Source organism: Zea mays, chromosome 9 (genome assembly GCF_902167145.1).
Source record: "Zea mays cultivar B73 chromosome 9, Zm-B73-REFERENCE-NAM-5.0, whole genome shotgun sequence".
Lineage (NCBI taxonomy): Eukaryota > Viridiplantae > Streptophyta > Magnoliopsida > Poales > Poaceae > Zea > Zea mays.
In genome coordinates, this window is record NC_050104.1 from 14,777,211 (window position 1) to 14,791,991 (window position 14,781).

Consider the following 14,781-nt stretch of genomic DNA (forward strand, 5'->3'; position numbering starts at 1 on the left):
GGATGTTACATTCAGAGAGACTGTGCCTTTCTACGGTGAGAAGACAGATTTAAATTTCTTTCTTGAATCTGCCTCTAATAGCATAGATGATGCTAGTCGAGAGGGGGAGAATAGAGAGGTTGATCCAAAGGAGCACCATTCAAATAAAATGGAAGTGGTGATCGGTGCTTCCCAACAAAAAATGTAAGTAGTAGGGCCAAATGAACCAGAGTCAAACTCCAGTCATGAGAATAATAGATCTTGTGGTGATAATTTACGATACAAGGGTGAAGTATATACAAGAAGAAAGTCTCACTTGCATTCTGAGCCTCGTGAAACAAATCCATCATCTAGTATTGAGCAGTTTTCTCCTGACACATTAGAAACTACAGATGCACCATTGATCTCTCATAGAGAAATTGAAGATCCCTCTTCTCATGATTTGCCCATTGCAATACGAAAAGGAGCACGTGCTAAGGCTGGAGTGCCTCCAACAAGGTATGGATATGAACATGACATTAGCAATTATGTTTCTTATGCGTCTTTGTCACCATCATATAGGGCATTTGTTGCGTCATTGCATTCTATAGCAATTCCAAGAGATTGGAAAGAAGCACAACATGATTCTAACTGGCGTGAGGCAATGTTGGAGGAGCTTAAGGCTCTTGAAAAGAATCAAACATGGGAGTTTGTGAAACTGCCTAAAGGAAAAAAAGCAGTCAATTGTAAGTGGGTATTCACTGTGAAGCAAAACCTAGAAGGAAAGGTAGAACGATATAAAGCAAGGTTGGTTGCAAGGGGGTACAACCAAACATATGGAATTGATTATGATGAGACATTTGCCCCCGTGGCAAAAATGAGTACGGTAAGGACACTAATCTCTTGTGCTGCGAACTTTGGTTGGCCTTTGTATCAACTAGATGTTAAGAATGCATTCTTGCATGGTGATTTACAAGAGGAGGTCTATATGGAGATCCCACCTGGAGTGTCAGAGCCCGGGGCAGCCGGAAAGGTATGCCGATTGAAAAAATCATTATATGGTCTCAAGCAGTCACCACGAGCTTGGTTTGATAGATTTAGACGTGCACTATGTGGTATGGGATATAAACAATGCAATGGGGATCATACTGTATTTTATCGACACTTCGGGCGTCGAATTGCAATTCTAGCTGTGTATGTGGATGATATTATCATCACAGGTGACGACGAACATGAGATCGCTCATCTAAAAGAGAATCTGAGTAAGGAGTTTGAGGTTAAAGATCTTGGTCACCTTAAGTACTTTCTTGGTATTGAGGTTGCCCGATCCCCACAAGGAATAGTTCTTTCTCAGAGGAAGTATGTTCTAGACTTACTTGATGAAACAAGTATGCTTGGATGTCGACCTATAGCAACACCTATTGACTTGAATCACAAATTATGTGCTGAATCTGGTGATCCTGTGAACAAGGAAAGCTACCAAAGGCTTGTTGGTCGACTCATCTACTTGTGTCACACAAGGCCTGATATCACATATGCTGTCAGTGTGGTGAGCCGATACATGCATGACCCAAAAAGTGGACATCTTGATGCAGTTTATCGTATACTGCGATATTTAAAGTCTTGTCCTGGAAAGGGAATATTCTTTAAGAGTCATGGTCATCTAAAGGTGGAAGGATACTCTGATGCAGACTGGGCCAGCTGCCTTGATGATAGAAGATCGACTTCAAGTTATTGTGTGTTTGTTGGGGGAAATTTGATATCATGGAGAAGTAAGAAACAATCAGTTGTATCCCGTTCCACTGCTGAAGCAGAATATAGAGCTATGTCACTTATGTTATGTGAGATGATGTGGGTTAAGAATCTTCTATCAGAATTGAATGTATTGAGAAGAAGTCCCCTGAGGCTATGGTGCGATAACAAATCAGCTATAAGTATAGCTAATAATCCTGTTCAACATGACAGAACAAAACATGTGGAGATTGATCGGTTCTTCATCAAGGAGAAGTTAGATGATGGAACATTAGAGCTGAGTCATGTGTAAGTTCGAAGGATCAAATAGCTGATTGCTTAACTAAGGGTTTAGGAGTAAAAGAGTGTCATATATTATGTAACAAGATGGAAATGATTGATATCTATCGTCCATCTTGAGGGGGAGCGTTGGGCCGTGTCCGTCCGTGTATGTAGAGCCCAAGAGGCATGTATATTTATGTGTATTGTATCAGCTGTAATAGAGAGCGTTCTAGAGACTTCAAAACCCTACCTCAACAGAATTCCCACCTTTACCCAGGCTATTATGAGTAACTCGTGCGAATTTCCTCCTTTGTTTTGGTGATATTGTACATTTAGACTTTAGGTCTCTCTTTTTATATTGGGGGAAAATGCGTTCAACTTTACTGCTACCATTTTGCTTGCTGTCGATATATGTTGTCTTCTTACAATTTTCGTTTGCCCTGATATTGCAGCACTACTAAGGGCATGTACAGTGGGTGTCTTAAGTTGTGTCTTAGAGTGTGTCTAGGGGGGTGAATGTAAAAAATCTCAAGACACGTATCTTGACGAAGACACAGTGTCTTAGCTCTATATTCGAGACAGGAGACTATCTGATTGGTCACTTTAATTTATTGAATGTTCTGATTGGTACAATGAATATGGTAAGACACATGTTTTAGACATGACCACTGTATTATGTTGTGTTTTAGCTGTGTCTTATACTTGGAGTACCGTGCAGCTGTATCTAGGTTGTACATGCCCTAAGCTTTGTTTACCAGATTCTTTTATGGTCCGGGTCCTCTTCCTCTTTGCACACACACGCGCTTTAAAGCATAGCCTTGGCATCAGCGCCTTGTAAAGCCACAGGCACAGCACTCACGAGAAACATGGCTGCAATTCTTCCAGACGACAAGACATTAATCTCGTGTGTCATCTCCATCCATGCCTGCTGGGAAACCCGGGCGCAGGGGCGATTAAACTAATCCAGGGGCCATTAATGTTGCAACCAGATTTCATTAGCGCAGTTAATGCATGGATTGACTGGCCTAAACCCTGCCACTACCGCGCTTCTTCCACCACTGATCCGTCCATCTCCTCCATTCCCTTGGATCTTCAGCTCTGCAAAGGAATGTGTCAGCAGTTAATGCTGGCTGCTGTGCTGACTTCCGTTTTTTTTAGACTTGACGAGACGAGGGTGGCGAGGACACAGCCGCGCAGTCGTGCGTGCATGCACTCTCCTCGGCCCCTTGTCAACGGATTACCCGAGCCTCTCCGATCAACAGCTAGCCAAGATCTGATTGCTTGAGTAGTTCACTCCACGATTCCATCTCTGCGTGTGTGTGTGTGTGTGTGTTTTTTGTGTGTGTGTGCCTATAAGATTTTGGTAGGATCTTTGATAATTAGGGAGGTGGAAAGAACCAAACCGTCTAATTTAAAGGGTAAATTGAGCGGGGTTTCTAAACTAGCCCTTAGGTAGTAGATAAAAGCAATGTTGATCTCGGTCATTTTCCAACTGTCATGGTCTTCAACATCTCTTTTACTTGTACAAGTTGCAGGGGTCTTCTCGACCAGCCAGGTCGTCCTTCTCACTAGCTTCATCGAAGAATCTGAGCGTGTTCTTTTGTTACACAAATTAAGGCATAGGATCCTCTTCATTATTGACCAATAGTATCATTTTACAAGATAACAGCGGGACATGGCTCGTAGTGGGGGCCGTTAGAATAATCCCGGTGGTTAATGACCTTGGCATATTTCCTAGTCTAATCCTGTCTCTGAATCTTCTCCGTTGATTGATCGCACCGTCATGACTGCATTGCCTGTCGATCCATCTGTTTCTCATCGAATACTTTATCTGAGTCGTTTACCGTCCTCCGCACCGCACGCGCGCACACGGAGCTGAGCACGTGCGGGCCATAGCGCCACTCGCTTCTGCAATGTACATGAAAAAAAAAATGAAGTGTCATAATCCACACGAAGCATGAACAATCGCCTCTCTCGCTGTTTTTTCTTCTTCATATAAACCCCCGTCTCGATGTAGATATATTAAGCCGGTTTTGCCAATTCTGTTTTCTATGTGTTTCCTATGTCGTCGAAACTGTGAGATGGAAATTGAAGCCTAATTCCACGGTATTCCTCCCATAACCGAATCAACTCACCTTCAAATCAAACTCCATTCCTCTGCATTGGACAAAATTCATACTTCCATAGCACGAAGCCACGAACCTGTGGATACTTTGATGAAGGCTAATGGTTTTGATGCTAACTGTTTTTTTTTCTTCTGGTAAGATATGGCATTTAACTTGATAGCAATTTCACCCTATATAATTCAGTACGTACATAGCTACGTGTCACAAAACAGTATGTCTGCACTATTCTCTAAAGTTAAAAAAAATGAGAAGAACAGAAGAAGAAGAAGAAAAACCAATCACTGTACTACCAAGGTGCTGCACGAACTAAGCTCAAATGCTCAATTTCATTATTGTTTAAAAAAACTGGAACTGTCCGACTGTTATAAAGCCGCGCCCAAAGCCGCGACATCAGACACCTCCGTTACCTCGACCAGCGTCGTCCTCAATCAACGCCATGCAACCGAGCGGCCGTGCGATGGCCGGCGGCGAGGGCGGGGGCGGGGCGCAGCAGCAGACCGACGACTTCTTCGACCAGATGCTGTCCACGCTGCCTTCCGCGTGGGCTGACCTGGGCGCGGGCGCGGCCGAGGACCTCGCCGCGCAGAGCCACTTCGGCGACGACTCGTCGGCGCTGCTCGCGTCCCGCCTCCGGCAGCACCAGATCGGCGGCGGGGACGTCAAGTCCTCCGCCTCCCACCAGTCCCAGGTCATGCTGCAGCTCAGCGACCTGCACCGCCACGGCGGCCTGGGGGGCGAGGAGAGCGGGCTCTTCACGGACCGGTCCGCTCCGGCGCCGGAGGAGATGGAGGGCGGCTTCAAGTCGCCCAACTCCGCCGTAAGAATCGTCGTTGTCGTCGTCGTCTTGGCTCGGTTCTGGCTTCCTTCCTTTCTCCTCTTCACGTCGACGATCTCTCCCTTAACCTCTTGACTATTTCGCTGGCATGGATTTTCGCGCGCGTGCCCAGGGAGGTGACCACTCCTTGTTCAACGGGTTTGGGGTGCATGGCGCGGCCACCGTGCAGCCACCATTTGGCCAGGTAAGATCACCACTCGCGCGCCATTATGCCAAGAACAAGAACCCTTCTTAAATTCCATGTGTCTATGCCGTCGCCGGCGCCACAGAGTGGATCGATGTCGCCTGAGAGCCTGGGAGGAACGGCGGCGAGCGGCGGCGGCGCACCCCCAGCTGGTGGGGCAGCTTCATCGGCCGGCGGCGGGGCGGCACCCCCGCGGCAGCTGCGGCAGCGGCAGCGGGCGAAGAGAGGGCAGGCCACTGACCCCCACAGCATAGCGGAACGTGTATGTATGCCACCTTTTCATTTTTCTTCTCTACAAGCTGAACTGTTCCCTCTTTTAACAAAAAACAACAACATTCTCTGAAAGCTGAACTGTCACAACTTCTCTGATTTTTTTCATTAAGCACACAATTAAGACACAACAATGTGACAAAACACATTGCAAGGCGCATGCAAATTTGTTTTTGTCCGAAGAGTTTTAGTATATGTCATAAATTTATATACAATTCGTTATCCAGCCATTGTTCTTGTTCATTAGCCAAATAGTAGAGATTTGTTTGGTCCTAGCACTTTTACGACACAGAGAATTTCTCAACTTTTTCTTGCAACCCATTTCGCATGCAGCTTCGGAGGGAGAGGATCGCGGAGCGGATGAAGTCGCTACAGGAACTGGTCCCGAACGCCAACAAGGTCGGCATCCCCCCTCTAGCTAGCTAGCTCCTTTCTCTTCTCTCTCGCTCGCGTCGTCAACAATCAACAGACAACACTGAAATGGCGACGTGGTGTGGGTCGGTCGTCGTTGTTTGTGGTTTTGCAGACGGACAAGGCGTCGATGCTGGACGAGATCATCGACTACGTCAGGTTCTTGCAGCTCCAAGTCAAGGTGATGCTATTTAGTTGGCAGTTCATGTCTTTGATTCAGTGCGATCGAGTGCCAGTGCAGTACGTGCTGACGTTAGTTGTGCTGTGCATTGCATTGCGCACAGGTTCTCAGCATGAGCCGGCTGGGCGGAGCCGCCGGCGGGATGGCGCCTCTGGTTGCGAGCATGGCTTCATCAGAGGTACGTATGTACGGCGGTAACCAACCAGAGCATTTGGCACTCGCTCGGCCACTCGCCACCACCAACATAACAAATGTCGTGGCAAGAGCATCGTCGTCATCCATGCATTGATCACGCGCACGTGCAGGGAAAGAGCAATGGAAGCGGCGGCGGCGGCAACACTAACGCTACCACCAAGAGCGGCAACGGCGGCGGGCTGCGGGTGGCGGAGCACCAGGTGGCGAAGATGATGGAGGAGGACATGGGCACGGCCATGCAGTACCTGCAGGGCAAGGGCCTGTGCCTGATGCCCATCTCCCTGGCGTCCGCCATCTCCTCGGCCACCTCATCCGCGTCGCTCCTCTCCCGCCCGCCCCCCGCCGCCGCCGCCGGCGGCGGCGGCGGCCAGATGCACGGTGCCAACGGCGGCGCTGCCGCCGCGGCGACGACCATATCATCGCCCGCGTCGGCTAACAGCTCCGGATGAGGGGGACTGGGGGGAGAGCATGAGCGACAGCTGTATCAAAAGCAAAAGGGTGTATCTAAAAAAAATTATTGAGTCCTTTTTGAGGCTTTGACCTTCACTTGGTGCACCGTACCATGATGCGCAGCGCAGTGACGACTGGCATCACCAGATCATTGACCATGTGGCTGCGGACATGGTATCTTAGTTCATCTTAAGACGAACGTACACACAGCGTTAATGATGGAACGATGTGCAGTGCACGCCAGTAGGCTGGTCAGGTCGTGCGTGGTGATGACCGGAGAAACCCAAACAAGGCGTGATCGAGGAATATATAAGGGCGTGCGGCGATCATGTTTATTGGTTATACACGACCCGCAGCTCATGCAAGCGAGGTGCACGCACGTTTGTCAAGTATAGATATAGATGGATATCCAGCTCACCAGCTGTTTTGTTTGGTTACACAGCTCGGTTGTCGGCTTCAGTCGCTGGACGGTCACCTGCAACAGAACAGCAATCGCATCTCCGCGATCGTGTTGTGTGCTCTCTAGCGGCCGAAACCGTGTGGAGTTACTGAAGTACACGAAGAAAGAACTAGAAAATGCTCAAAATCTCGCCCGCCAGACTCACTCCCAGGAGCTGGCAGGCCTCGCCTTCTCAAGTTCTCAGAGCTCACCAGATTCAAGTCACGTGCGCCAACCTCGCTTTCCGCGGATGACCCGGCCCGGCTCGGCCCACTAGGCACCACAACAAGATCGGTTCACCGCTCGCGATTCACGATTCCTCCGCGTCCAACTTTTCCACGGCCGCTCGCACCATCGTCCGCCCATCTCGATTTGGCTCGGGCTCTCCTCCCCCCCAATCCCCAATTCCCCATTGTCTTCGTCCGTCCAGCACCAGCTTTCCTCCGCACCCCGATCCGGACAGCCTCGCCGGAACCCTAACCCTAGCGCGCCATGGCGGGATACGCCCAGCCCGCATCCAGGGCCGTCGTGCTCCGCCTGGACGACCTGGCGCTGCCCCCGCGGCACCTCACCGTCCCCCCCCACCTCCCCGTCTCCGACCTCCTCCGCTCCATCCCGCTCCCCTCGCCCTCCTGCTACTACCTCACCGCCGACGGGCGCCCGCTGCCGGCCTCCTCCCCGGTGGCGGCGCTCCCGCCGTCGGCCTCCGTCCAGCTCCGCCTCCGCGCGCTCCGGGGCGGCGGCGGCGACGGCGGCGCCACGGGCGCCGAGTCCCGCGACTGCTACCTCTCCATGTACCTCGCCAAGAAGCCCGACAAGGCGGACCCCAACGAGGCGCGCCTCTCGCGCTTCACCTGCTGCGCGCTCTCCGGGGAGCCCCTCGCCGCGCCCGCCGTCGCCGACCGCCTCGGGAACCTCTACAACAAGGAGCCGCTCGTTGAGGCGCTGCTCCACAAGCGCCTGCCCAGGGCGCTGTCCCACATCCGGGGCCTGCGCGACATGGTCCCCATCCACCTGCACCCCAGGCCGGGCGCCGACGCCGCCGGGGACGAGGTCCGGTTCCAGTGCCCCGTCACCGGCCTCGAGTTCAACGGCAAGTACCAGTTCCTCGCGCTCCGTGGGTGCGGCCACGTGCTCAGCGTCAAGGCGCTCAAGGAGGTCAAGACGTCCGCGTGCTTGGTCTGCCACGAGGAGTTCGGCGAGGCCGACAAGATGCCCATCAACGGGACTGAGGAGGAGGTGGCCGAGCTCAGGAAGAGGATGGAGGAGGAGAGGGGGAAGGCGAAGGAGAGGAAGGACAAGAAGGTTCTCAGTGGGAATAAGCATGCTGCTACTGTCGTGGCGCCGGTGGTGGCGGCGGCCGGAGCTGAGAATGGGAAGAAGGGCGAGGCTGCTTCAGCAAAGCGCTTCAAGGCTGCGGACCATGCGCCAGCCCATGCCAATAAGGAAGTGTATGCGTCCATATTCACATCGTCCAGGAAGTCGGATTTCAAGGAGACATACTCGTGCCGCTCGCTTCCGCTGGGAAGAAATTGATCTCATGCCAAGAGCGATTGCATTGCATGGAGGTGGTGATCCTATTGTGCTGATTTGCCTCGCTCGTGTCACCAACTTCAATGTTGGTTCCTTTATCTGGTGGTGTTATTTATGTTTGATTGGTGACCCTGAGCGTATTTTGGCTGTTAGAGCAGCGTTAAATTCAACGTAGCAACGATGGGTGGAATCTGCGATAGTTTGGTCTTGTGTAGAGTTTGAATTAAAAGTTGTTACTTGGCTGATTGTTCCAAAAAATAATTGACAAACGCCATGGTCTTCATTGTTGTTGTTGCCACAGTACAGTTAATCCAAGTCCATGGAATTCAACGGTGAGGATGTATGGACAGTTGCGGTTTTGTGGATGTCAACATTGCCAGTTTTTCATTATTTTCCTATGTAGTATCTCAGTTCTCGAATATTTGTTGCCAACTAGTTTATTTAGTTTGTTTTTAGCTAAATTGCGACAAATAAACCACTTTAATCTTGAAACCCTTTTGATGTGGACTAGTTAGGTGCTCGTGCATTATAACGACATACAAAATATTTGACAAAACGTTAGTGCTCTTATGCTTGTTTGTCTTTGTATACAATGGTATATTTGGAGAAGCATGAAAAAAAGTGAATGTGTGTGAGATAGGAACGGATGTAAGTGCACCTTACAAAAAGCATACAACGTGTACAACAACCATGATGCAAATAATAGCTAGCAAGTTTACACAAGAATAGAATATAATAGAACTGAACATTGACGATATAGATGTTCAAACGGGCGGCACGACCCTGGCACGGTTGAGTCCGGCATGGTTAAGTCTGATTACTTAAATGTATCGTGTTGTGCCACCCGACGGGCCTGAACCCCTACACGAGCACAACACGGGAATGGCCCGACCTTGTCGGGCCGAGCCGACAAGTACGACCCATTTACATGCTCGTGCCAGCATGAGCACGCCAACACAAAAAACATGAGCATCTTAAACTTTACTCAGATCACACAGTTCACATATCACAAATTCACTTAAATTAGCATAGATCACAAAATAACTAAAATTGTTACACAGATCACAATCACTTACAACAAATTCGACATAACACATATGACATATCACAATTCACCATTAGTACATAGATCACAAATAGCACACAAACCCTGCATAAAAGCATTAGAGCTGTTCGTGGCAATGGTTGCCTCGTCAAAAAACTTTCTAGGTAAAAACTCACACCTCATGAGAAAACACTAGAAAGGAAAAAATAGTAAAACCTAGCTTTGATATAATTAGTTCAATGCCTTATAAAGATGTTCTTGTTTAGTTACAACACTAGATCACTAGAGCACGATAGGAAGAAGAAATACAAGATTACAAAGCCTAGGGCCTAGGCCCTAAGGGTCATCAAAATAAAGTCCTTCATATGCATCTTCAAGTTCTTGGTCCTGTGTGCAGTGCTGCCCTCTAGCTTCACCAAGTTTCCAATCTTTCATGCACAGTAACATCTCAACCATTTCTAGTGCTAGGCGTCGTCGTCGTTCCTCGATTATCCTGCCGTAGAGGCTAAATGCAGATTATGAGGAATGTGACTTGTAGTCCTTCCACTTTTGTCGTTTGAGGATTTGTTGAAAGCTTTTGAGAATGAGGGTCATCTCCTCGTTATCAATCTTGAAAGGGTATGTTGGAAGCCCTTGGTTGGTGTTGTCTCCTCCTTTCTTTCTTCCATCGTCTTGAATGCAACGGGTTGTGGCTCAGGAGTGGAGGATATGCCTTGAGCCATGTTCTCGGTGTGCCTAGAGTCTTTGACCATAAGCTCAAAGCTCATAAATTTTCCAAACACTTCCTTAAGATACATTTCTTTGTAGCTAGGATTTTTATGAATTAATTGAACTTTAGTAGAATTACGAAATACAAGTGATCTTGGTATGAGTTTGACGGCTTCATGATCGGTCAACTTGGTGCTCCCGAGGTTCCGGACTTGGTTCACTATCATAATAAGCCGGTTGTACATGGCTTACGACTCTTCTCCTTTGTCGAGGGTGAACCGTACAACTCTCATTCGATCATCTCCCTTTTGGTGATCTTGGTGACCATGTCACCTTCGTGCACCGTCTTGAGGACATCCCCAATTTCCTTGACGCTCTTCAACCCTTGTATTTTGTTGTACTCCTCCCTACACAAGGAAGCGAGGAGTATTGTGGTAGTTTATGAGTTGAAGTGCTAGATTTGTGCGGCCTTGTCTGAATGTAGTCCTCGTCTCCAACCCATGGTATCTGCGCTCCAAACTCAACAAATGCTTTCATGAGGTGAGGTTAGGTGATGTCTCATTTTATCACTCCATGTTGAATAATCTTCACCATCAAATTGAGGGGTTTGCCTAATGGAACCAGAAGCAATTGAGTGCGTGTTGGGGACTTGTTCTCAAATGCTAAGAGTTAAGAACAAGGCAACATGAAAAAATGTTAAATGTTAGAGTCCTTCGTCCTTCGAGGCATTATCTCCCTTCGGATATAATGAATCCCGAACGAAGGTTATGAAGGACAAGCCTTCATAAGCACAATAAATGATGAAGAAGGATTCATACACAAGATATGAAAAGTGATATGAACACTTTAAACATTGTTATTAGCTTATTTTTATTTGCGTTACTGTATTAACAATAACAAATTACAAATGTACCTTCGGCTCGAAGGAAAGCAAGGGTACAAGCGTGACGCGAAAGCAAATGCCAAGTCAGCGTGAACAGTACGAGAATACTGTTCACCTATTTATAGGCACGGGTCGCAGCCCATGTAAAATTACATCCAGGCCCTTTGCCTATGACAACAACTCTATAGTAATTTATCTGGGTCTAGATAGTCTTTTCCTCTTTAAGTCGGTTTCCTTTTTTCTGCCATCATGTCGAAGCTCCCTTGCGCACAGCTTTGGCTCTGCTCCATCCTTCGTATTATTTCCGTGCTTCTTCATACCGTGGGCTCTTGTTCGAAGATCCCTGTCCACACATTATACTCCAGAGGTATTGTTAAATCATGTTTTTGAGGACCTTCGGAAGCCGAAGGCCCCCAACAGTGTGTTTTTGGGATACAAGGATGGTGAAGAGGAATTTGGTTACTCTTTTTTACGCTCTTAGCGCTTGGAGGTCGATTCAGCGCTCGATGTCGAAGGTGATGAAGAATCGGTCTCATAGTAAACCACCTTATTCATTTTATTTTTCTTATTAGCATCCTTCCTTTTGTGCGACTTAGAGGAGTTGACCAATTCTTCTTTATCCTTGTGCTTGTCACCGAATGACTTGATCTCTACCGATGGCACCTTGTCCTTGGGCTTTGATCCCGAAGGCACCTTACTGTTCTTGGCTTGTTCGCCCGACATTACTTCGAGTTGTTAGACTCTAATGAAGTGTTGGGCTCTGATACTAACTGAAAGTCGGCTAAAGGTGGGGTGAATAGGTGAAACCTGAAATTTTCAAACTTAAACACAAACTTCAATCTTGGGTTAGTGTTAGAGCGGGTATAAAGTTAACCGGAGTAAGGGAGAGGTATTCTTCTTGCAATTATTGCTCAAATGATTGCAGAATTACTTCAAGAGCCAACTCAGATTGATATGAAATCAGTCGCAAGCAAGTGAACAAGAGAGGTATTAGAAATAGGATCAAATCACAAGTAAAGACTAAGCACAAAGAACATGACGATTTATTTCCCGAGGTTCGGTCCCAAATAACATACTCCATGTTGAGGAGTCCAATAATGACGAGTCTCTTTTAACCCTTTCACTCTCTCAAACGATCACTTAGACTAGATGAGTGTTCTTCTCAATCTCCATGGACACTTAGGGGTGTTTGGTTTGATAAATCACTCCATCCAAAATGTGGTGGTGCATCATGGGTTCATTCCTCAAATTTGGTGGGATGACCTCATTCCTCATGTCAGTACTAACTAATCAACTATGAGGAATGAGGTGGTGATAGATCAACTCATTCCATTCCACAAACCAAACAAAAAATGAGTAGTGAGAAGATGATGGACCAACTCATTCCTCAAACCAAACACCCTATTAGTTCCACAAGGATCACCATACACTGAGGTGTCCCTTGCTAGCTTTACAAATTTGAGAGAATGGGGGTGAACATGATTAAGAGCAATCAAGAACACCAAGCGAAAAGAGCAACAAGAAGATCACAAAGTCACACTCTCTTGAGTTTCTCCAAAGCACTATTCACTAACGATCTCAAACACAATTATGGCACTTGGAGAGGACTTTGATGCTTTGAGTGTGAATGTGAGTGTTGAAGGCTTGAATTCAATTGAAGGGGATGGTTGGGGTTGTATTTATAGCCATCAATCACTTCCTAGTCGTTGTCATATTCTGCCACACGCGGACGGTCCACATGCCTGGTCTGGACAATCACCCCTGCAAGATCAACGGTTGGATCGTAATGGTTGGTTATAACTGCTATATCAATGATTATAATCATGTTAAATGCATCGTCAGATGTCTCATAAAGTCTAACGCGGACGGTCCATGTGGACGCTAAAAATCATTTTATCGATGTCACACCCGGGTTTCGGGGCACCAAGACCCGGGCGCGAACATAATCACCAGGTGTGCTAGGACCAAGTCTGACACATATGATGAATCATGGCACATGATCGAATGCCACATCGTTACTATATAATAAGAGTTCTGTACAAAATAAATAATTACATTATAAGGAGACAACGGTCCAGCAACCCAAAGTTGATTGGGAGACGACGGCCTAGACCTCTCACGAACTCGTCACAGCATCCTCCATGCGCCTCATCTTGTGGTACCTGTTCTTGACCTGTGGGGGGTGTGAGACAACAAGAGTGAGCTCACATACGTTCATCGCTCAACAAGTTGTGGGGAATAATGTGCATGAACTCGCCAAAGGTGGGAGCTCACGTGAAGTGTAAGGCTTACCAAAGAGGATGGTTAGAGCTGAGCATTGCTTTTAAAGTTGGTCAAAATTTTATTAGCAGTTACTAAGTATAAGTAAATACCAACCCAATTAAGAAAAGTAATAACATCACCTGCGATGCAATGCATATGACAAATTGAATTTAGTTTCATAAATTAATCATGTGAGGGTCCGAGCTGCTCATGACCGTGAGCACAACTAGTATACCAGTTTTACACTCTACAGAGGTTGCGCATCTTTACCCACAAGTCATGTTACCCATCTGCCAAGGGATCGCGACTTCTCATACACCTCTACCGAGGAGGCGAGGCAGGGTAACACTACAAGGCCTTTACAAAGTTCCACTAGCTTCAGAAAACCCGCTACAGTTTATAGGAAGCTCCAATGCAGGGATCCCTCGCATGATCGCCATCGCAGCAAAATCATCCCAAGGACCTCCCTACACTGACCACTCCCCTACTGCCCTTGCCCCTTTCGGGTAAGGTAGTTGAGAGCACCTAGAGGGGGGGTGAATTGGTGATCCTGTGAAACTTGAAACTTAATGCCACAAAACTTGATTAGGAGTTAGCACAAGAATGCCAAGTGGCTAGAGAAGAGTCTTTGCAAGACATGATAACCACAAGAAGATCAATCACAGATAGACACAATGGTTTATCCCGTGGTTCGGCTAAGTTCAACACTTGCCTAGTCCACGTTGTGGCGTCCCGACGGACGAGGGTTGCAATCAACCCCTTTGAAGCGGTCCAAAGACCCACTTGAATACCACAGTGTTTTGCTTTGCTTTACTATATCCCGTTTGCGAGGAATCTCCACAACTTGGAGCCTCTCGCCCTTACACTTTGATGTTCACAAAGAAGCACGGAGTAAGGGAGGGATGAGCAACGCACACAAGACACGAAATCACAGTATCAACACGCACACAAGTCACAACAAGAGCTCACAACACAACTCAGCGAGATCACAACTCAAATGGAGCTCTAATTGCTATCGCAAAGAATCAAATGCGCGGAATCGAAGTCTTGGTGCTTAGGAATGCTTAGAGAATGCTTGGTGTGCTCCTCCATGCGCCTAGGGGTCCCTTTTATAGCCCCAAGGCAGCTAGGAGCCGTTGAGAGCATTCCAGGAAGGCAATTCTTGCCTTCTGTCGTCTGGCGCACCGGACAGTCCGGTGCACCACCGGACACTGTCCGGTGCGGATCTCCTTCCTTATTTGGCGAAGCCGACCGTTGGAGCTTTGGAGCCGTTGGCGCACCGGACACT

The 14,781-nt window shown here is 47.8% G+C and overlaps 2 protein-coding genes across 2 annotated transcripts; both read left to right on the forward strand.

Annotated features, from left to right (window-relative positions):
- The first annotated feature begins 4,028 nt into the window (after positions 1–4,028).
- LOC103637976 (transcription factor LRL3) lies at positions 4,029–6,734 on the forward strand. Its single transcript, XM_008660972.3, has 7 exons — positions 4,029–4,914; positions 5,045–5,116; positions 5,202–5,378; positions 5,720–5,785; positions 5,913–5,978; positions 6,082–6,156; positions 6,284–6,734. The coding sequence occupies exons 1-7, from the start codon at positions 4,534–4,536 to the stop codon at positions 6,620–6,622; spliced, it is 1,176 nt and encodes a 391-aa protein (XP_008659194.1). The 5' UTR covers positions 4,029–4,533; the 3' UTR covers positions 6,623–6,734.
- Positions 6,735–7,366: 632 nt separating this feature from the next.
- Positions 7,367–8,985, forward strand: LOC103637974 (replication termination factor 2). The gene has a single exon (XM_008660971.3). It carries the CDS (start codon positions 7,555–7,557, stop codon positions 8,596–8,598), a length of 1,044 nt encoding a protein of 347 aa, XP_008659193.1. The 5' UTR covers positions 7,367–7,554; the 3' UTR covers positions 8,599–8,985.
- The last annotated feature ends 5,796 nt before the right edge of the window (positions 8,986–14,781 follow it).

Coding starts and splice junctions, on each gene's coding strand:
- LOC103637976 (XM_008660972.3), top strand. CDS start 4,534: ATGCAACCGAGCGGCCGTGCGATGGCCGGCGGCGAGGGCGGGGGCGGG. Junction 5,379..5,719: donor CCCACAGCATAGCGGAACGT/GTATGTATGCCA, acceptor TTTCGCATGCAG/CTTCGGAGGGAGAGGATCGC. Junction 6,157..6,283: donor CGAGCATGGCTTCATCAGAG/GTACGTATGTAC, acceptor GCGCACGTGCAG/GGAAAGAGCAATGGAAGCGG.
- LOC103637974 (XM_008660971.3), top strand. CDS start 7,555: ATGGCGGGATACGCCCAGCCCGCATCCAGGGCCGTCGTGCTCCGCCTG.